The 22,008-nt window shown below is 42.6% G+C and overlaps 2 protein-coding genes across 4 annotated transcripts; both read right to left on the bottom strand.

Annotated features, from left to right (window-relative positions):
• Positions 1-429: 429 nt before the first annotated feature.
• On the bottom strand, positions 430-8,897 carry troap (trophinin associated protein). 2 transcript variants are annotated; one of them, XM_077018562.1, is made up of 18 exons: positions 8,778-8,897; positions 8,283-8,348; positions 7,916-8,156; positions 6,648-7,149; positions 6,179-6,225; positions 5,782-5,836; positions 5,424-5,560; positions 4,403-4,457; positions 4,120-4,259; positions 3,935-3,998; positions 3,633-3,769; positions 3,432-3,483; positions 2,697-2,764; positions 2,515-2,610; positions 2,303-2,416; positions 1,931-2,204; positions 1,278-1,447; positions 430-1,179 (listed from the first exon to the last, which is right to left on the bottom strand). In XM_077018562.1, the coding sequence occupies exons 2-18, from the start codon at positions 8,336-8,338 to the stop codon at positions 1,120-1,122; spliced, it is 2,268 nt and encodes a 755-aa protein (XP_076874677.1). In that variant the 5' UTR covers positions 8,339-8,348; positions 8,778-8,897; the 3' UTR covers positions 430-1,119. The 2 variants fall into 2 exon arrangements, with proteins under 2 accessions (XP_076874677.1, XP_076874678.1); XM_077018563.1 differs by having other exon boundaries at positions 1,991-2,204.
• A 516-nt stretch (positions 8,898-9,413) lies between these two features.
• Positions 9,414-21,205, bottom strand: phf8 (PHD finger protein 8). 2 transcript variants are annotated; one of them, XM_077018556.1, is made up of 22 exons: positions 20,820-21,205; positions 19,267-19,640; positions 19,074-19,159; positions 18,616-18,751; positions 18,307-18,467; positions 18,047-18,188; positions 17,737-17,923; positions 17,397-17,559; positions 16,886-16,973; positions 16,652-16,758; positions 16,365-16,456; positions 15,993-16,082; positions 15,566-15,874; positions 15,340-15,431; positions 15,093-15,262; positions 14,896-14,981; positions 14,675-14,793; positions 14,177-14,496; positions 13,921-14,016; positions 13,727-13,836; positions 13,218-13,611; positions 9,414-12,815 (listed from the first exon to the last, which is right to left on the bottom strand). In XM_077018556.1, exons 2-22 carry the CDS (start codon positions 19,362-19,364, stop codon positions 12,727-12,729), a joined length of 3,135 nt encoding a protein of 1,044 aa, XP_076874671.1. In that variant the 5' UTR covers positions 19,365-19,640; positions 20,820-21,205; the 3' UTR covers positions 9,414-12,726. The 2 variants fall into 2 exon arrangements, with proteins under 2 accessions (XP_076874671.1, XP_076874672.1); XM_077018557.1 differs by having other exon boundaries at positions 18,616-18,739; positions 20,820-21,202.
• Between the last annotated feature and the right edge of the window lie 803 nt (positions 21,206-22,008).

The following is a 22,008-nucleotide window of genomic DNA, read 5'->3' as shown; positions in this document are numbered from 1 at the left end:
CTACCACGTCCCGCCCCCTTTACCCCAGACCAACACCCCCACCCACCTCCACACGGGACTAAATATACTGTAAGCTAAATGTCACCACCTCAGCTTCTACTGTTAACACTCCTCCACTCTGAATACATTCGTACAATTAAAGTCTAATCAGAGGACTTAAAGGTGTGTGATCAACTCTTGGTCAGGTGAGTAAAAGATCAAACCGTGCACATTGAAGGAAAATGGTTATGGAAATGCTTAAAAACAGATGCTGTTTAAAATGATTCATTTTCATCATCTAATCACAATCAGCAGAATCATTATTGGATCAAATAAATGAAGTGAAAGAGGGTTTGTCCATTGCACGTGCCGGTAAATCAGAGACAGTGACGGTGGTTAGTCACACTTGACTCGATTAACAAACAAGCAAAAAAGGACAAGACAAGAGACCATCTGTGATGTACATTTATTATTAAATATAGACAATATAATTATAGCGATTGATCAAGATACATTTGAACTTTATAACGAAGTGGCGACGCCTCCACCTTATTCCACATGTACACGCATGATGGAGGGGGAGGAGTCACACAGCCGAGTCAGTGATCAGAAGCAGTCTAGGGTCGCCAGTCTTGGTGGTGTTTTTTCTTAGTGTCACTTTAAAAACAGAGCATGGAATAAACACCACAACCCATGTGCAGTTAAAGTGTTAATATCCCTGGGATATTTGTAAACCAAATTCGCACAGGGGAAATAACACATGAACAGGTCCACTAATAATACTGTCTAGTACAGGTCATTATTGAACATAGTACAAAAGCAAAACAAACAAAAACTACGTAGCCCACCACCCTGAGTCAGCCATCAATCCACAGCTGTAGAACGGCATCACCCTCAGATTGGCTTGAGAAGTGCTGTTTCTCAGTTGATGAAGAGATCCAAAATGCTCAACTACTGAATACAAAAAGTAGCCAACCGTAGCGACAGGGCTAAAGCTACTCGTTTGATAGCAGAGGATGGTGTGGTACAGGGAAACATGGGGACACTTGCCAGTCCAGGTTGGATTGTACAAAGCCGAGCGGAACTACCAAACGTCACCAACATTTGCATATGCGTGTTCATTCTTCAGGCTCTGATTGGTCAGGAGAGGCAGGACACCGGGCTAAGGTTCGAAGATCTTACACCAATAGGCACGAAGCGCTGTGGAGGGGAAGAGAGAGGAGAGCAGTTCAGGCAAACCGACTGGGACCCGTAGCCGTACTGCCGTGGGACGTGAAGGCCGAGAGAGGACCACGCACCGTGGAGTCGTGGAGGAGGAGCAGAGAGGCCACGGGGTTGGTGCAGCGCGTCTGCGTGGGCCTGGCCGCCCTGCTCGACGTGTAGGCCGCACACTCCTCATCCAGGAACATCTCCTCCAGGGGCGGGAGACGCCGTCTCAGAGCGCACACCGCCAAGCTGGAGCTCGAGGCTGAGTGAGCGAGTCAGACACACAGAGAGAGACAGACATGCTGTCCATTAAAACAGGATACATGATCGCAAATCAGCAAATACAACTGTCAGCTGTAGCACTTTGGAATTAAAAACATTTAACATAAATAGAAGTTGACAGGAAGTTGATATATCCTGCTGGTCACGTCATCATCCAAAACAAAAACACAGTTAACACACCACACGAACTGACTTTCAAAACACATATACATACAATAATACACATGTATAAACAGACTGGTGGAAAAGCATTATAGCTGGCTGCCTCAAAGGTGGTTAAGTGTGCACAAAGCATGAGTGTGTGTTCCTCATAGCAGAGGCACACGTCATTTCATTGATTTGATGCATTGTTTTCCTAAAATGTAGAAAACAATAAAGAAAATTTAGGCCTGTCCAACTCCCCCTTGTAGCCTATTAAAGTAAGATGTTCTACTTTCTAGTGAGTGAACTCTGCCCTCTTTACCTTTCGTCTTGCACAACGTACTGGGCGTCATTCGATTATTTGCATCTGGGTTTAGTGTACCCTGTGATCCGCCAGTCTGGACTGCAGAGGGTTCCTCAGGGGTCGGAGGGGCGTGGCCCAGGCCCGGCTTGAGCGGCTTCCGCCCAGATGAGAACACGATGACCGACTGCCGGTGCGCTGCTTGAATAAAGGGCTGAACGGCACCGAGCTCTTTCTTTTCAGAGCAGAGGCGATCTGGCTCCATGTCACCTTCCTGCTTCAAGCCAGGTTCAATCTGGGAGAAACCAGAACCACAGACAAAAGGCCAGTAGGTCAGAAACATTTGCCACAACGTAATAAACCAGAAGATCAAAAATCAATGGTGCCTCTTACAGTGCGGTGATGCTCCTGTGCTTGACCAGAAACGGCATCGATTTCCCCTTCCTGCGGCTGCTCGCTCTCCTTCTGCTCTGGTTCCTCCTGGAATAACCTCTGGACCACATGCTCCTAGCGCAGACACATATGAATGTTAGCAACTTTCATACTCCTGGCCTTCACGGTGTAAATGAAGCTGAATGGTGTTGAAGTCCAGGACGACCCCTTACTTCATGCTGGCCTGAACCGTCCGTGGCAGGGGCTTGGGCGTAGCGTAACCCGGGAGAACCGCTCAGGGATGCCTTGTGTGCGGAGATTAGCCTTCTCTGAAAAAGCACACAGCCCCCACACACTAAATGAAGCTTCGTGAACACCATGGACAACCATAGTGGCCACAACGCTGATTACTGACCACAGACTTGTGCTGGCTGTAGGGAACCCGCTGCTGCGTCTGGCTCCTCGCAGGAGTCCGGCTGGCACCTGTATCGCGAAAGGAGGTGCTGATCACAACAGTAAACAACAACAACAACAACGCCCTACTGTGCTGCTACTCCTGGTGTAGCCTGTGGCTTCACCCACTTAGAGCCACTGCACCTACAAGCCCTCTGCATCGACCATGCACAGCAACGAGCCAGTACCGCTCGCACACTTCCGCCCCCGCTGAAGGATCCTTCGCATGACAGGACCCGTGCGTTTGCACAACTGGAGCACCACACGAACACCCCGACACATCACAACAGTCACTAAAAGATCCGCGCACAAGCCATCAACCTGAGGTCTGCTGAATCGCTCTGCTGCATTACATAATGGGTGAAATACGCTTTAGTGCAATGCTGTTAAACGCTAAGCGACATTACTAGTCCAGACACCTCTAAAGCGTTCAGGTGAACAGAAAGCACATTCACATGTGGACGACACTGCACACAAGTCGCAGAGTGACTGAAGCGTCTTTCACACCACCTTCTCTCCACCGAAATCTCTTTAGGATTAGATCCACTGGGACAGCAAACATGGTGCTAATAGCACCAATGGCATGGGTTTGATTCCCTGGGAAATGCACTGCCATCCTGATAAATATGTAAGCTTGGATAAGTGTTAACTGTCATAAATGCATGACAATAGACACCATAAAACAAAGGACACTCACCAGGAAGTGTTGGGGCTTCTGTGCCGTGTTTCTTCACTGGTACTCTCTGAGCCTAGACCAGACATCGTTACATGTTTAAATGTCATTTATAACCATGGAACGACAGTGGGGCACTGTAAGGCGATCCACCATGCATGCACGATATGATCCAAATCAAACTTGGTGGAGATTTGAGTGGGAACAGCTCACAGGTTCACTCACAGAGTAGACGGGGGTTCCTCTTGCCAAGGGACAGGCAGAAGCCCGGGGCGTTACTGCAGGTCCCTCCACTTTAACACCCTCATTGAGCAGATTACTACTCAGGGCTGCTGGGTCAGGGGAGAATGGCATAGCGCCCCCTAGAGCAATCATTAGTATATATATTTTATACAAATGTCTACAAAGAAACACATACCCTGCAAATATTACACAACATTTTCCTTTCTAGTCAAGATACTTTCTGCATCCGACAGTAATACCCCACCCCCCATTGAACTGGTACTGCTGTAGCAAAGAGAACAAACCATTATGTCTCGGCAGTGTTGTGGTCATTTCTGTTTGAGCCTTCTTAATGGGTACTCTTTGAGCCTGTTTGGAATAAACCGCTTTGTTCAAATCTTATAAACCATAAAAGAAAAATAAATAAATAAATTTTAAAAAATAAAAAATTAAAAAACACTACATCTGGACATTTTTTTTAAGAACTCACTGAGTAAACAGAGGCTCCTCTCCCTGAGGGCAACACGGACGCTCGGGGAGTTGTTCCGACAGAACTCCCCACTTTAATACCCTCATTCAGCAGAATATTACGTGACGCTGATGGGGTAGGAGAGGATGAAACAGCATCTCCTAGAACGGACGTCACCACTTTCAATTTACAAAAGAATTTCACACAGGCTAATATGTCAATGTTCAACCATTTTACCTCTGTACTCAACTTACAGTACACAACGTGAATAATTATGAGGATGGAGAAAGAGCTGAGAGTTTACCAACAGGTCCAGCCGTTACGTGTGTCTGCGGATTTCTGACCGGGACCCTTTGGGCCTAAAGCAAAGAGACAAAAAACTAGATGGTTATGGAATACAAGAAAAATGTTCATTCTACTCAAAACAAACAGTAAAGGCAGACACTGATCATTGCAGTGGTCCCCATTTTTACAGAGGTCAAGGCAGTTAAAGTAGATGGTAGCAGGAAAAATGGACATCTGAGCAATTCTTATGGCACAAAAACAAGTGATGGGGTCCTGGGTTTGATAAATCACTCGTTTAAATCATGTGGGTGACCAGCAGTGTTGTGAATAATGCCATTAACAGCGTCATTTTGTCAGAAACGGGATAATATAATTACTTTTCCTGTCGTTACAATGCCGTTTACATTACTGGTCATTAAAAAGTGGTACGTTACTATATATTGATATGCTAACAGTAATCCGAGCGGATCTTTGCCCAGGCTAGTGAGGAGTAACAGATCTCGATAGGTTACAGTTCTCGGTGTAACACCTGTTTAACTTAACAAGTCAGTAAGTGATTGGCTAAGGCAGCGTTATGGTAGCCAATCAGAGTCAGTGTTTTTACATGCGTGCCGAAGCACACCAGTGACACACAACACAAACGGAGAAGAGGCAGAAATGGCGAGTCAGGAGCAAGCCAAAGAAAAATTTGCATTTTCAAGGTGGCAATATAAACATTATTTAAGGAAATACTTGAAGTTCCTGAATGTCTACCAGACTGGGTATTTGATTTATTTAATTAAGAATAGAGGTTTTATTGTTAAGTTTACTTCTGTTGTGAACAAACCAGTTGTCTCAGGTTGAGAGAATTTAATGTAATTTGATAGATGTTAATGCACTTTATATAGTGTAACTGTTTACTTTTGCTTTTTTTTTTTTTTTAACAAAGATTTGGGATTGCTACAGTGAAGCTACAAGCTGCAGAGCACATGACACATACCAAATAGCCAAATGGTGTGTTGAGACTATCATGGCTGGTGTGTATATTCCAATGGACTTACAGAGTAGACGGAGGTTCCTCGCCCAGAGGGGCAGACAGATACCCGCATTGTTGCTCCCGGATCACCAACTTTAACACCCTCATTCAGTAAAATACTGGACAGGGCTTCCGGATCAGGGGAGAATGGAACAGCGTATTCTAGAACAAACACACACAATCATGTTGCCATAATCTTAATAACTTTCAAATTCTGGTCTTTTGAGATGGCTGTATGATTTAAACCAATATTAGCCCTTACATATTTTCAATTGGAATACAGCAATATACAGCTTTTTCATAACGTATTTATAAAAAAAAAAAAACCCAAAATATTCTGCATTTGTCATCAGAAACTGGAAGCTGATTTAAGTCACACTAACCTGCCGCAGCCTGAGATCCAGAACAGGCCTTCTTCTTCACGGACACTCTCTGAGGCTAAAACACATTCAGCAGTCACTCTGGGATCTGCACTCCCACACAATTCCCCCACTTATCTGTACATTTCAAATGACCACAGTAATGGTCCCGATTGCTCCGACACTCACCCCGACGCTTCCGCAGCTGTCAAAATAAACTGCAGCTGTACGTAACCATTCATTGGCCATTATGAGGAACACACGTCAGATCAGTGAACAAATTAAAATTAATCAAGTCCTAAGACAAATCAGCCGGAATGACGCTTCTGCTTCAGATCATACTGATTATATGCTACACCCCAACATGCACACACGGCGCTCTGGAAAAATGTTTGGTTATGTATTCTAGTACAGCACTCACCAGGTAAAAACTGTCCACTCCTTCAGACTGCACGACAGCACACACACCTGGGGAAAAATCCAGAGAACCTCTCTGTAGAACCACTTACTACTAATTTATGACTAGATCTTGAATTAAGGAGTCATTCTAATTGGAAAATTAGTTTAGTGTCACACGTTAGTATTTCTTGGTTGCTAACTAGACAGGTCATTGGTCCAGATCGGGGGGGGATCCAGTTCTACAGGTCATTGGTCCAGATCGGGGGGGGGGATCCAGTTCTAGTGCTGGCACCCTTTTGTTCTGCACAGATTCATGTTTTGTTTTCCTTGTGTTGGCACAAAACATCCAGCTCCTAAATGGCTTGATAATTTGGAGTATTTACATCCAATGTGTTAAGAGCACGGAACCTTCAAGAAGTGTGGGCCACAGCACTGGAACCCGAAAGCCTCCCTTGGTCTGGGAGATAGAAGTCTGACATCTTTCTCCTCACCTGTTGTTCTGGTGCATTTAGCAGAAAGGGGAGTCTGAATGCAGCTTTTGGTCTTTATCTGGCAACCAGCTGTGTCTTCATTCCTACTGATTCCAACAGAATTGGCAAGATCTGAATGTGTAAGTGTAATGCCACCCAGCCGTGTGCTTAAGTCCTTCTGAACGGAGGACGCAAGTTCATTAAACAGCCCCTCGGCCAGCACTGTCCCAGACGGCGCTTTATTAACTTTTGACACTGCAACTGTATGGCGCTCTAGACCTAATGGGATATTTATAGTTGCTGTATTGCTTGGGAGATGCTTGCGTGTGTCTAGTGACGCAGCACTTTGCACAGCAATGCCAAGCTCGGTTCTGTTTTGAGGGACACTCTGTGGTTTGTACGGTGCCTGCAGAGGACGACTGCCCAGAGGTGCTCCAGATCGGTTTGCCTTAACAGACACGCTTGCAGTGCTCAAACCCAAAGGAACAGCCTTGGTGCTGGTCTTTCTCTTCTGAGCCTTACCCTGTGGAGGTGAAAAAGTCCATTCAACCAAACTTACGAAGTGCCCAGCTGGACGCATTATACAACAATGAATACTGGTAGTTACTTCCAACAGTCCTGAAGAGGTCTGACAAATGCACATTTGCACACTCACACAGATCTGTTACCTCAGCTCTTGCATACAATTGCAATACCTGGTACACTTTTTTTTTTACCTGGTAAACTTCACTGTTTCTAATCTAATAATACACGTTGTCTGCTCCTCTTACAGTCTTTAAGCTGTGAAAGTCTATTACTAATGCATCCAAGTGCATTGCATATTCAATACACTACAAATAAAATAGCACCCCATTACCCACCAACTATTATCTTGTCCAGTGTTGTATTTATTGCATTTGCAGTGTTGCTACTGTTTAATATCAAATGTGGGATAGTTTGCTGGATTTCTTTCCCCATTCAGCACATCTGTGGTGAGGAGGATTAAAGTTTACTGACTTGGAGTCCCACCAATGAATTACTGGTGCTTGGTGATAAAATAAGTGTCACACCGCCCACCCATCTGTGTGACATAAGTAGATCTGACCAGCAGTCTAGTCAATTAACTGTCATTAAACAGCCATTGTGTTTTTGAGCAGCTGTAACAACTCATTACATCATGTCTCAGTTCTATTGTCTCTATGAGAAAGCTTAGAGAGCTTAAAAGACACAGGGCAAATCTTTATTTTCTTTAAAATCTTAAGCAGGTCGATAACAGTTGTTAGGTAGATATAATCAAGACTCTGCCTTACCAGTAGTGGCCTCTCTTCCCATATGTTATGGATTGGAGTTTTACAGACGACGGTAGAAACTGTTTGCATGGATTTTACAAGAACTGGAAGCCTGCTGACACTCTTCATCTTATTTCCTACTTTTGTGTGTTTGGTTTCATTTGGGTCCTGATTCTCAGAACCTCTTTTGGACGCCTGAACAGTGAGGGGTTTAGTCCTAGAACTCTCGGACATTTTATTTAATTCCTGATTCTTCAAAATCCTGTAAGATTCATGGAGATTAATTCATGAGACAATGAAATTATTAGCTACTCATGACATAGCTAGAATGAAAAACTAAACTCTGGAGCGTTTTAGGAAAGAAAAACACGAGCAAAACTTTATTTACCCCGTAAATTCCTTTTGCTTATTGTTCTGAGGACCCATGTTCGATGAAGACGCCATTTGGTGACTTCTGTTAAAAACATAAATAAAAAATTTGCATAAACGTACAACTTGCTAACCACAAGACATTCCAAAAGAAAATGAAATGGCTAATAAAACCAATTAACAAATATAACGACATAGAAAAAATGAGACGGTTAGAGCTGGTTATGTAGTTGATTCAGTTAGCTTTACCACTGTTTCTCGACAAATGAACCAACATCAACATATATCTAACAGGCCTCTTTAACAGTAGATAGTCAGTCTGGCTAAATAAATTAGTTAACTAGTTAACGTCACCTGTCTCTAACTTAGTTAACTATCTAACCAGCCCAGCCAGCAGCTGCTGACATTACAAACTAACGCAAATCTGGCCACAACGTGCCATCAACGATATCTCAGCAATATCCATGTAGCTCTAAAGTTGAAGTAATCATTTTGCAAACACACCCATACGTACCTAATTACGGTTAACTTCAAATCCTCTGATTTTAGTATTAGTTTCAAGTTCACCACTGAGTAAAAGTAACGTTGATTATTTCTTAGGGAGAAGAAAAACCACCACAGTGGGATGTTGACTTCCGGGGTACGCGGTAATTTGTAAAAAGCACCCGTCTCCATTGGCTAAAACATATGGCCTGTCACCCAATCGTTGGGCTCCATCAGCATTGCCGTGGAAACCGTGATGCGGCTTTAAACCTCGTGGACGTTCTGTTTGCTTTTTTTGGTCTACAATGTTAACACACAACCAGAAAGCCACAAATGCATCTCTGGCAGTACTGCCAGAAACTACAGACCAGTAGAGGTCATACATCAAAAATACTATTCATCAACTTGAATGCGGTCCTGGCGATTACACATCATGTTAATCTGCTTCTACTGTCAGGATTAAATCGATGTGTAAAATGTTTAGGCTATATTTTGAGTTAAACTGGACATGCACTGCAGAATCAGTTTTCATTTTTGTCTACTTGAGCACCGCCAAGGAAATGTAATGTGTAAATATTTATATAGCTCGTTATCTACTGTAGTGAAACATGTTTGTTTCAAATAAATACGTAAATGTAAAGATGACAAAGATGCAATGAATAAAATACAAGTTTAAAAATATCCTTTAATTGGGCTCATTTGAAAAAATCACTTTAAGCCTTTTCAAAAAGCAAATGGTGTAGTAGACAATAGCTGGTTAGAACAATATCAGTATGTCTCATTATCAATTTGCAGTGGACACAATTTAAGCTTTTAAACGGGTAACTGTGTAGGCGCGACGGACATACTTCTGTGTTTTCCATCAAAATTATATTTTAGATACAAAATAAACCCTGAGAGAAACTGTGAAATCCATGAATCATTTTTCCCCAAAATAACCTTAACACACACAAAAAATACTTAAAGTGTAAAAGAAAATCACACATAGATAAAACAAAATACAAAGGTCATCAAAGAGAAGTAATTAACTGAAATTTGTATGGGAAGTTTAATTAGCCTTTAAAGGCAGAATAAACATACAACAAAAATACATTTTTTCCTTAAATTTTCTGGACTGTCCAAACATATTTTATTCTCAATTCATTTTAAGCACAACCCTTAATCACATAATTAAAATGAAAACACGGCAGAGGCCAATGGCAACCTGTGTAGAAAATAGTTCCTGGTAATTATCCACCCCCAAATCCCACCCTCCTCTCCTCAAAAAGAAAAAAAAGAAGAAGAAGAAGAAAAAAAAAAGGTTTTCAGTGGCCTACTAATGTCAGTTATTATTTTTGGTGCTCTATATATTCACACTATTCCTCAGAGGAGTTTCAAAAATGAAAAACAAAAAAATAAATAAAAATAAGGGACCACTAAAAAAATAATTCAGATTTAGTAAGAAAAGTGTTTCTAACCAACCCCTCTAAAAAGAATATTTAAAAAACTAAAATATATTGACATGTTGTTTATATAGGTGAGGGGAGGAGCAGAGATGAACAAAAGACAAATCTATAGAATACGTTAACTTCATTGTCACCTTACCAATGTCATAAAACATCAGCCAAAAATAATAACATTTACGCTATACAAATAAAAATGACTAAACAGCTTACTGTTAAACTCTCACACACATTTCCCAAAAACATTAAAGTATCTTTTTACAAGGTATGTTAAGAAAGATTCAGATGCAAGAAACCTTTCATTGTAGCTATAACAAAATTACACCAATTATGTACACTAAAACCTTAATAGCCCCCAAATTCCATGCCATCCCACTACACTAATTCAACTTTTGATGCATTACTGTTACCACACCATGCCTGCTGCAGTCAGCAGGCAAACACTATGCTCAGATAAATGAAGGCAAACAGCAGGGTACTAAGGGTACGACTCCAAGACACTCTACTGTCTGTTCCAGGTGACTAAAACCTAAACTAATAATAATAATGGATATTTACATTGCTGAAATGCATTAATCAGTAGAAATACATTACAAGACTATGGTAAAATTATGCATAAAAGCAAGCAGTGGGAGATTAATCGTAATCTAGAGACAAAAAAAGGTGCAGAGGGTAAAATTTATATTTCTTTAGTTCGTCCGTGTTATATCAGTATATGCAAACTGATAAACTCAAAGTGTAACTTTCAGTACTTCAATGACTTGTATTGTATTTACATGTCAGGGGTGCTGACCACATAAAAGATGATCATGCTTGCAAGAAACATTCACAGTGAAATATTGTTTGTATTATTAAGATCCACGTCACTCATTCTTAATTACTGTGCCTCTAAATGACCATAAAAAGTGATAAAAATCAGTTATGGTTTGGACCAGAATAACATAAAAGCTACACAACATAAACTTTGAATACTTGAAATGTCCATATTTTCTAGCTGTGGGAGTAGGTATATTGCATGTTAGGTATACATCAAACAATTCAAAAGTCATTACAAACATTCATCAGCAAAACAGACTTAAGACACAATTATTGTTTTTAAAAAGGTTTCTTGTTTACATGTTTTTACATTTGTTGAGCCAAAACAAGGATTTTTGACTCAAACAGTAAAACCAAACGAACCAATTTGGAACCTTTATTCTCTTGATGTACATTAACTACTCTGCCCACTTGTGTTTTGAAGGAAACAATGACTTCCCTTTCTTCTTTTAAATGCAAGTGTACTAGCACTTTGATTTCTGAAATTGCTGATTGTGTCTTTTAACATTAACCCAATGGAGTTTATTAGTCAGCAGTATAATTGTAAAAGCTCAGCTGAAGGCAAAGTGAGACCCCATATTCTGGCCAGTGATCACATGGGTTTTTGCTGGTGGTGATGGATTACATACAAGCAGACAGTTTGGTTTTCTTTGTTTTTGCTTAAAGTAATATTCCAGTATTTTCCAACCTAATCTCCATTTACTGCACCTTTGATTTATACTAGATTATCGCGGACAACAGTTTTGACACATTTCCCAAAATACAGAAATGGAAACTCACTCATGTAAAATAAACACACACACCCACACACTCAAAGCCTAAAAGGTGGTTGATGAACCAGGAAACTCCCATATTACTGTCTGGGGCAAGTGACTGTACACAAAAAGGCGCAGTAGACAGAGTGGTGCTGGAATATTTCGTTAGTAGTGCCGAATCTCCGCTGGGGGACAAAACCTAACTGGGCAGCTTTATGTTTCTGAATTTGAAGGAATAAAATAGTTAGAGACAGCATTGCTCAATTCCTTTCAACAGTCCCAATGCGGTTAAAGACTTCCTTACTATACAAGTAATATTAATGACCCCAAGCAACAGGAATTCCCCAATGAAATCACATTTCGGCTACAAGAAAATGCTGCACTTGTATATGAAACACACACCACGTTCCTCAAATTACACTGTCCAATTACTCAAGAGTCCAGGAAACGCCATAACCTGGAAATTAAACCATCATCGTTCTAGAATCATTACCATTATTCTAGAAATCATTTGGGCTGCACAATTAACTGTAACTAACTGTAGAGGCCTAATTTAAATTTAAATGTACATACCAATTACTTAGCCCAAAACAGTGATGAAGTTATATCCGCACTAACCCATTAAGTGCTTTGTAGGTTATTAGCTATTGCCTTACAGTATGCAAGTAGTAAATAATAACAAGAGATTGACAAAGACAAAACAATGGATAAAAATGTTAAATGAGTATTAAACATGCATGCTAAAAAGAAGAGGTATTGAGCTCAAAAACAACGAATAGCAAATTTTACATGAAACAAGTCACAATCACAATAGTGAAATCAGTCTCTCTGTCCTTTGTTCCCACCACTTTCAGTCACACATGGTGTATTTCTTCCATTTTCTTCCCCACATCTTTTTCTCCCCTGTCCCATTTTCCACCATCCTCTTGCAGCTCACGATCACAATCTCACCTTCTTCAAAGTCCTCTCACAGAAGCAGTTTCCCATTGCGGTGTATTTTCAGAATCTTTCCCAGTCTTTGTTTAGCTGTTGCAAGTCCTTTCTTTGGACGTTTCCCTATAAGGAAAACAACAGGCTGTTTATTGGCCGGAGTGGTTAAACATGTATAGCTATTAGAAGATGCAAAAACGGTTAAGTAATTTAGAAGAAAAAGGGCTCCCGAAGACTAAAAGCCTGAAAACTTTAGTATAAGTAGCACAATGGGATTCCCAGTAAAAGGAAATGCTTTTTTATGCTTCCCATAAAATAAAGATCCACGGCAGAGCAAGACCAGAGCTCCTGGTCTTCAATTCGGTATTTATTAAAAACTAGCATCTGAGAAAAGCGCTCCGTCATTCTGAATTCAAGGACAACAGTCAGAGACCAGAAAAGTACGATAACTAACAACATTTCCACAAGCTCTGGGTCAGACTATGCAGTCTTACTGAGGCCCTAATGAATATGTGCTCAGGCATTTACCTTGTCCTGACCCAGCAGACCCCGGGCTGGCCAGTCCAGCCGGAGAGGGCGTAGAAGGGGAGTAGCTGCTGCTGTTCTGGGGAGAAAGAGAAGGACGTCTCGAGGTGAGGAACACCCCCGGGGCCATGGCAGCGCTTCCTCTGGGGCCCCCCGAGCCGAAGGGGCTGGGCCCCGCCGTGTACTCGTGGTCCAGCAGGCTGGCGGAGTAGGCCTCCACCCTCCTCTCCTCCACCAGGCAGTCAGCCGTAGGCTCAGGAGGCAGGGGGGGGGAGGGAGGGCCCGAGTCGGCCTGCAGCTGGAGGTGGGCTCCTTCTGGTGCCGTGGTGGCGTGGGCTTTCTCTTGAGGGATCTTTTTCTTTGTGTATTTCCTCTTGGTCGCAGATTTCTGTTGCTCCTGACGTTGGAAGCAAAGGAAGGCGAGTGAATTGTCTCAAGTGAAAAGTCTAATTCTGCAGACTGTGCTGAAGTTTCTGAACCCTGTGACCAATCTCGGGAGTCTCTGCGCTCACCTGCTGGGCCAGTTTAGCAGCGGCCGCCGCCAGCCCGGTCTCCACAGACGCCACCCTGGCACCCTCTCGGACCGGCCGCTCCTGCTTGGGCAGGGTGGGGGTCACACGGGCTGGGATTAAAGACACAGGCGTAGCAGTCATCAACCGTGCAGACGTTGGAAAAGCATTCAGTGTTATTTGTTGCACACTGGTACCTTTGGGGCTCCATGGCGTATCATCCCAGTTCCTCTTCCTCTTCATCTTGGACTTCATTGAGTGGTCCTCTTCATCAGACTCCAAAGAAGGGTATACTGAAGAACAGCCCAAAAGGCATGTAACAAAAAAAATCCAGTTAAGTTCTAGTGAACGATTTTAACGAGAATCAAGTGAACAGGAGCCAAGAGCCAAGACCAATCTGAACAGTGATCTACAGACACAACAAATGCATTAGGTCCTTCAGACTGCGCCTACCGTAATCAGAGTCTTTAAAGCAGGTGCCCAGGGTGTCCTGATCATCAGGGCTGTCCTCGTCACTGAGGTGCCTGGCAGGCCGTTTGATCGGTCGCTTGCCTGGCCTCTGGATGGTGGCCTTCTTCTCGTGCCTCTTCTCCGCACCACTCGAACACGATGCCCCGCCGCCTTTCAGCTTCATGAGCCCCATGCCCTCGCCCGCTCCAGACACAGAGAGGGGAGAGGAGGAGGAGGAGGAGGAAGAGGAAGAGGGGGGGTTGGCCATGGAAAGCATGCCCTGGATGGCATCACGGGTGCTGGGTGAGGCCGGAGCTTCCTCACTAAAAAAAAAAAAAAAAAAAACCCAAACAATCTTAAATCTCTTGAACACACCTCTTGAGGTCCGTCATCACCTTCAGTTCATATAATAATACTGCAGTTCAGATCAGCCTAACTGTAACTGAGAGCATTATTATCAATAAAGCGGAGACCGGAGCGATGTTGTGGTCGGTGCTGTACCTGAGGGCTGGGTCCAAGCCCGCCACCTGTTTGCTGGCCTTGAGCAGGTCTAGGATCCCTCCTGCTCCCCCCTTCACTCCCTGAACAGCCAGCATCTCCTCGTCTGTGGTATAGTCCTCCTGAGGGAAAGGCAAAGACGTGAGGCTGTCCATTACTCTCCTAAGTAACTATATATAATAAAAGAAAATGTTACATGACAAATGTAGAAAGGACAGGTTTACCTCTATGTCAAAGTCCACCTCTCCTGGTTCCCTGACTCTGTGAGGGTCAGTGCACGGTTTTGCCCGAGGTAGTTTCCTGGGGAGACCTAGTGCACAGAAATATAGAAATAAAGAAAATGAAGTTGCATCTTGATATAAATCTACTTCTAATCTGATTGACTGCACTAGCACTATTCCAAGACTGAACATACTCCTACCAGCTATTTTCTTTTTGCTAGGTGCAGCTGGCCTGCGGCGAGGGGGAGGAGACTCATCGATCTGAAGCTCGTCTTCGGAGTCGAAGTCTGAGAGGGCCGAGCTGCTGGTGAGAGGCTGTAACTGAGCGGTGCGTCCCGCCCCGTTGGTGCTGCTGCGGGACCCCTTCTTCCTGCAAGGACACGCGGGTCAGTGACCTTAAACGCCACCTCTACAAGAGAGCAGTGTGGGCCCAGGCACGCCTCATACCCTTGGAGCTTGCCATTGGTCAGGACCAGCTTCAGCTTGCTCTTGTTCATTTTCCCTTCAAAGTCATCTAGACACGCGCCAGACGGCTCCATCTTTTGGGACAACAGAAACAAATCAGAAACACAAACGTTGAAAACTTACAGGACGCCGGAGAATCTTCCGGTTCAAAGTCCAGGTCAAAGTGAATCGTTATGCATGTTTTTCATGCTGATTCACAAGGACCTACCTTGCTCTTGCTCTTGACTTTGCTTCCAGGATGAAACTTCTTCAGGGTGTGTTTAGTATGAATCTCAAGCAGATCCAGTTCTCCTGCCTCCGTTTTAATATCCTTGCCTTTCTGGCCCTTTTTCTTGACCCCTGGAGGGCCTACGCCACCTGCTCCTGCCACGTCCTTAGGCTTGGGACCTCTCTTTTTACCAGGAGGTCTGCCCAGGTTGAGAGGAGTGGTTAACGGCACTTTGGGGGCAGGAGAAGGAAGACCCTGGGAGCCACCGAAGGGAGCCCCAGTCCTGCCCATGTTCTGCTGGAAGATATCCTGCCCAGAGAGGAACACGATGGCCAGTGAGTAAACACCAGACACCTCAAAACAACAAGTCAGTGAAAGTGCATAAAGAGATTCCCCAAACATTTACTGAAGGTAGTGCACCACTCACCTCCACCAGACGTATCTCTTTAGCCAGGTCCTTTATCAGTTGTTGGGTCTTAATTGTCTCTGGGATCTCATCCTCGTGCTCGGTCAGGGACTAAAAGGTCAAGAAGTCATAACACTCTTATCTTGTTCTAATTCAATTAATCCTAATTCATTTAAATTTAATTCATTAAATTTATTATTAAATGCATATCTTTATGCATGGAAATTACTACAATGCATTATGGATTAGAAGCAGGTTCAAAGTTGGATATTTCTACTTTGTACAATATATATAGGACACAAACGTTTTACCTCTCTGACTGTTTAACAGTGTAAACATTACTTTGGATTGGTATTAACAGTGCTGTTTGACTGTGACAGATTAGCAAATTACCTCTTTGCGGGTCCAGCTTCTAAAGGCATTATTGAGAGCCTTGGCCCCGTGGACCAGATATGAGGCAGGATGGCGGCGATTTTCTCTTAGACCTGCGATGAAAAGATCAAGAGCATGTTTTAAGAGATCAGCACTAGTTTGGGTTTCTCTTGGTGAGTTATCGCCACTGTAGTATGATAAGCAGGAAAATAAATAATACAACATCAAAGATGTTATGTCAAGATTAGAGCATCTTATAATGATAGTCCCGAGTCCAAAAGACCTTCTGGTGTGGGTGGGCTCCTCACCTCTGAGAGTGTCCAGCAGATGCTTGCCAACGTACCAACATACTGTCTCAAAGTTTGGGAACTTAAACAGGTCTGCTGTGCTGAGTCTCTTCTCTATCTCATAAGCCCTAATAAATGCAAAATGAAACCACCATTAAGGAAAGACAGAAACTGCTTAATGCGTTTGGATTTACCACCATTTCTACTGCACGTACTTCAAAACATACGAAACCAAAAAGTGGACAAACATCTCACCGAAGCTGCATGTCAATGTTGAGGCTGTGTAGGAAGTTCCCCCCGAACGCCAGGCAGTCGACTGGGGTCAAAACTGCGTGGATCCACCCTGGTAGACAGATAGAGCCACAGGACAAGAACATCAAACACGGCATTACATGCAGCAGCCTCTCTGAGCCTCTCCACGAAGCTTCCCTGAACCGCTCACCAAAAGACACTTAAAAATGCAGCCATGGCACCACACAAGAGACTGAAATGTGCTCGTGTTTTCTGCATAATGGCGTGTGCGCAACTCGGACAGCTGGTTGTTTATCAGAGCCCTCGTTGGTTGGAAACAATCAAACTCGTTAAAAATCACCCAGAGAGGTGCAATGTACACTGTGTCTTGACCTGGACTGAATTCATGGCATGTTAAGCCATGACAAGGATAAGGCTAAACTTTAAATAACAAACTCAACAGTACTATTTTGTCACAATTTCACCACTACTTCAAGCAGCAAAAAATAAATGAATAACTAAATAAGCTGAATACCAGTTGGGATAAAAAGGGTGTTTCCTTGTTTGACTGAGCACTTGTAGCACATATCCACTTGGTCCCCAAAGAAGAGCTCATTCTGATTGGAAGAGGAACTCCAGCGTTCAAACAGTGCCAGGTTGGCAGCCGTCGGACGAATCAGGTAAAAAATCTTTTCACCCTAAGACAAGAATACACAGTGTTTACACAGTTCCGCAGTGTTTATCACTAACCCGGACACTTTCTCAAAACCAAAATATTTTTGTGGACGCTACAAATTAGGGAAAGGCAAAGGTTCTGGTAGTTATTATTATACATTTTTAATACTATTGTTATTACTATTACATAAATGTCATACTCGCAGCACGTGATACCACACAGACGTTCCCCCAAAGTCAATGTGGAAGTCTGTGTAGCTGTCCTTTACGCCCATCAGGCAGTACTTCTGTACATTCGGTCTCTCAAACACAGACTCCTCTGGCCAGAGGTTTTCCACCCACGACAGTTTCCTCACGATCTTTGGTGTCTCCACTAGGTTAGACAACCTACACGGACAAAAATAGAAAGTTAGCCAGTGGTCAAACCTACCTGAAGTGAAATGCAAATGAATCCATCTGTCAATTCAAATGAATTAATTTGATTGTGTAAATTCCCATTAAAAAATATACCTAGTGTCTGAAAACTCCAAGCTGATCACATTGAGGATTTTCTCTCTGTTGGGGCTATTATAGTACTCAGCAAAATCACCAAGTTTCATCTTCAGGTCTGCCTGACGAACCACATCGATCACGTCGATTTCCTTGTCACTCCCTACAACACGATAAAGTGCTTCAGCAACACCTCACGAACTCACACATAGTTCAAGCGCTAAACAAGTGTAGAAACGAAAAATTAAAAAGACCAGGAAGGTGGGGGGGGAGGTGTTTACCAATGTAATGCTCGACATCCGACACGGAGAAGGAGGCGGGGGGAAGGCTCATTCCCAGCCCGTCTCTCCGCAGGACAAGGACGGGGACGCTGAAGGAGCGCTCCTCTAAAAAGTCAACCGTGAGCTGGGCTCCGGTTGGCTTCAGCAGGACCTCGTCAGCACTGAAACATACAGCACAAGGTCCACATACGTTTTCGCTGTTAAAATGACCACTACTATACGTAATCAGCTCTGAAGCTCTGACAGTCTACAGTCCTGACTGTATCGCTATTTAAAGGACAGGGGAAATACGTGCCACAGAAGCATTACCTTGGGAAGGTGCGACAGCGTAACTCTCGAACAAACTGAGCGCTCCCGGTCTTCACAGGTCGCCCCGAGTCTCTCCCAACTGCCGCGCCATCAGACTGCTTAGAGCCTCCCCGACGTTTCCGCACTGGAAAGGAACCAACGACAGGACAAAACAGTCATTACACAATAACTCCAAAAGAACATTCAAAAGGCAGCAACATGTATGATGGAATTGCATAGTTGTATTTTGACTGACAGAAAAAAGCAACCTGAACAAACTTGCTAAAAAAAAAACAAACAAACCAAAAAAATAATGCAGATGATAAAATAATAATAATAATAATAATAATAATAATAATAATAATATCCTCACTGTCTTGAATTAATATTCCCTGACTACTAAGAATCTTTGACAACCTTGAATGACAAGCTCTGGTTAGCTCATTTAAAAAGACATATGGGAAAGCAGAGATACTTACTGACAGAAGGTCCATGTGTAACCTGACAGTTAGGGCAGTGATACAGGTCAATCTCTGCTGCTTTATCCTCTTCCACTCCAACACAACTACGTCAAAGTATCAATACTGTAAGACACTTCAACCACACATTTTGAAGGCGTACCGAGAGTACTGAGGCGTAGAAAGTTTAAAGTGTATAAACTATCACACTCACCTCCCATGAAACCAGTCTTGACAAACATCGCACTCAATCATGAAACGCGTGACATCATAAGGGAGACGACACAAGCAGTACACAGGGACAGATGCCATGCTGAAGTTGTGGACTATTTAAGCACCAGAGTCTAAAACGTCTTTCTTTAAGGCTGGTGCCACAACATACTCATCTGTAACTGAAAATAAGTACAGTCACCCACCTCAGTCTACAGTCATAAAACTATAGACTGCTCAGGTGACAAGTATGGGTGTCTTATTCACTGCAGTGTTGCAGTGTGGAGAATGACAGCAGGTAGAAGAGTCGCAAAGCTCTCAAGCTTCTGGTACCACCGCAGTCAGACTCAGCACAGAAGACAAGCCATGTTTTGGCACCTGTTGGAACAGCAAAACAGCAAGGAAACGTGTCACTGGAGAATACCTTTCTGCTGTGTCTATAAACGTGAAATAAAGCACACGTTCCTACAGAATCAGAAATTCAATTAGCATTTACATTAAATGATTATGCAAACAAGCGCACACTGCTTAAGTAAAACGTGCACGTGAATTGACTGTGTTTGTGTTTTTCGTGCTTTGCACAATCACTAAACAATACATTTATGAATATATAACAAAGTAATGAGTAGTAAACTTTTAAAGCCTTTGTTTTTTAAAAGTGTTCAAACCACTCCACCCAGAGACGTTGCTATAATAAATAGTAGCTTGCTAGGATAGCTACTAGCTATGCGTTGCCACAGTGAACCGTGTAAACACTTGCAGTTTAGAGCCGACTTACTAGCTAGCAATCAGCTGTACACTCATTTAGCGGGCTAGCTCGCTAGCTCATCTAGAATAGCAACATGGCTATGGTGGTGATGTTAATGTGTCCAAGAACAATTAAAAACTCTATTTTGCGAGTAGCAGACCAAAATCTAAAAAATATGTGTACTATGAGACGACAGACGTGCATTATTACTTAGTTAGTATGAACACAAATACAACGTAGCCGAGCAGCTAATATGAACTTAATAGAAAACGAACACAATAAATCAGGGAAGCCGAGTTAGCTAGGCTAGCAAATAAATAGCCAAGCCCTTAAATTGCCGTTAGCTAGCAATTTAACTAGCATGCACAACTAGCCAACGACCTAGCTAAATGGGTTGGACGAGAGCATTCGTATTTAAATTGTGATTAAATCGGAATTGTAATTAACAATTTAATTTAACAATTTTAAAGATAAAAAAAACCTTTCTGGCCAATTGTACTTGACTTGGCTAACTAATGTGCGCTATTTAGCATATAACAAAGCTAATCTAGTTAGCCATCGTGCTAGCTAGCTAAATAGTCGGCCACACTACACACTAAAGTTAGCTAATCTATTTAGTAGCCGAGACGGCTAACTTTAAGTTCAACGCCGCTTAAAATGTATTGATTTTATGCTGTATTCGGGCTACCGCGGTCACGTAGCCAAGTTAAACAGCGGTGTGTGTCTCATAGCGCCGGGCCTGCTTCGAACCAAAAGACAAAAGAGTTCTCGAAAAAGCGCGTATGAGGGGCAGCCGGGTCCGCTCTTACCGAGTATAGAGTGTCATTAGTGGGCCGAGGGCCAGGAGCGTCATGCTGCTTGGCGTCCTTAGGAAAATCCGAGGCGCTATGTAGGCCTATCTTAAAATATTATGATGTTTCCCCAAGTCCGTTATTTCGCATTATTTTTTGCTGATACAAAAACAAGAACTGATAGGTAATTCGGACAAATTGACAAAGTGTGATACAAAACTGCAAAAACAATAACTATGCAAAAACACTAGCGACATAAACATCCGCGATAGAGATGATCCATGTCAACACATCCGTGCAGCGACCACTGTCTGCGGTAGAAGGAACAGTGTCGGTTCAGCTACATTTCGGATTAACGGGCCTGGTTGTCGGCTAACTCTCCCAACAGAAACAGTCGTTTCCACAATAGGCTCAGTCTGAGCATAAACTTGAAGAAAACTACTGTTTTATAATACTTTAAACGTGGTAAATTCTCACGGTGATACACCACACTGTATGTACTTTATCTTGCTTCAAGTTACAATTGTGAATGTTTTCATTAAGATGTTTGATGCTCAAAGTTACTAATCTGTAAATATCAATTTGGTCTTAGGGTTCCTGAATAATAGACGTGTTTCTTCTATGCAATATGTATAGTTTGGAAAATTGTATGTTATTGTGCTGTTACCGAGGATGGACGTTTCTCAAATCTTCCGCTTATATCAGTGTACTCATTTGAAAATTAGTTGTGGATTTTAGAGACTGGATTACTGCGCTTAAAAAAGCGATCACTTAAAATTGTGTCGAATGTAATTTTTGTACATAGTATGCCCTAGATAAATTAAATCAAATAGAAACATAAGAAAATAACTTAATGTAAGAGAATAATATGTGTATAAAACATTGAGAGAAATATTTGTAGAATATTAGAAGGTTAATATTTTCTTAAACATCTCGCATTAAAAAAACATGCGGAAATGCGAACAGGCTATCAAATAGTGTTCTGATGATTTGGCGTAGGACTATTTCAAAAACGTGTCACAAAATATCCCCCAAACACACGTACAGCACACACTGCTACATAATACATTTTCCAATTTTGTCCAATAGGAGGAGGTATTAGCAAAGTAGTGTCAGTGCTAGAAAAGCTGCAGCAAGCAACCAGTTCAGAACCCATGAAACAAGAAAACGTACCCTTAGAATTGCAAATATTTCTATTTATCTATTT

The sequence above is a fragment of the Brachyhypopomus gauderio genome, chromosome 10, assembly GCF_052324685.1.
Source record: "Brachyhypopomus gauderio isolate BG-103 chromosome 10, BGAUD_0.2, whole genome shotgun sequence".
Classification (NCBI taxonomy): Eukaryota; Metazoa; Chordata; class Actinopteri; order Gymnotiformes; family Hypopomidae; genus Brachyhypopomus; species Brachyhypopomus gauderio.
Note: the sequence above shows the minus strand (reverse complement) of the source record. Positions and strands in the feature narration are given on the sequence as shown.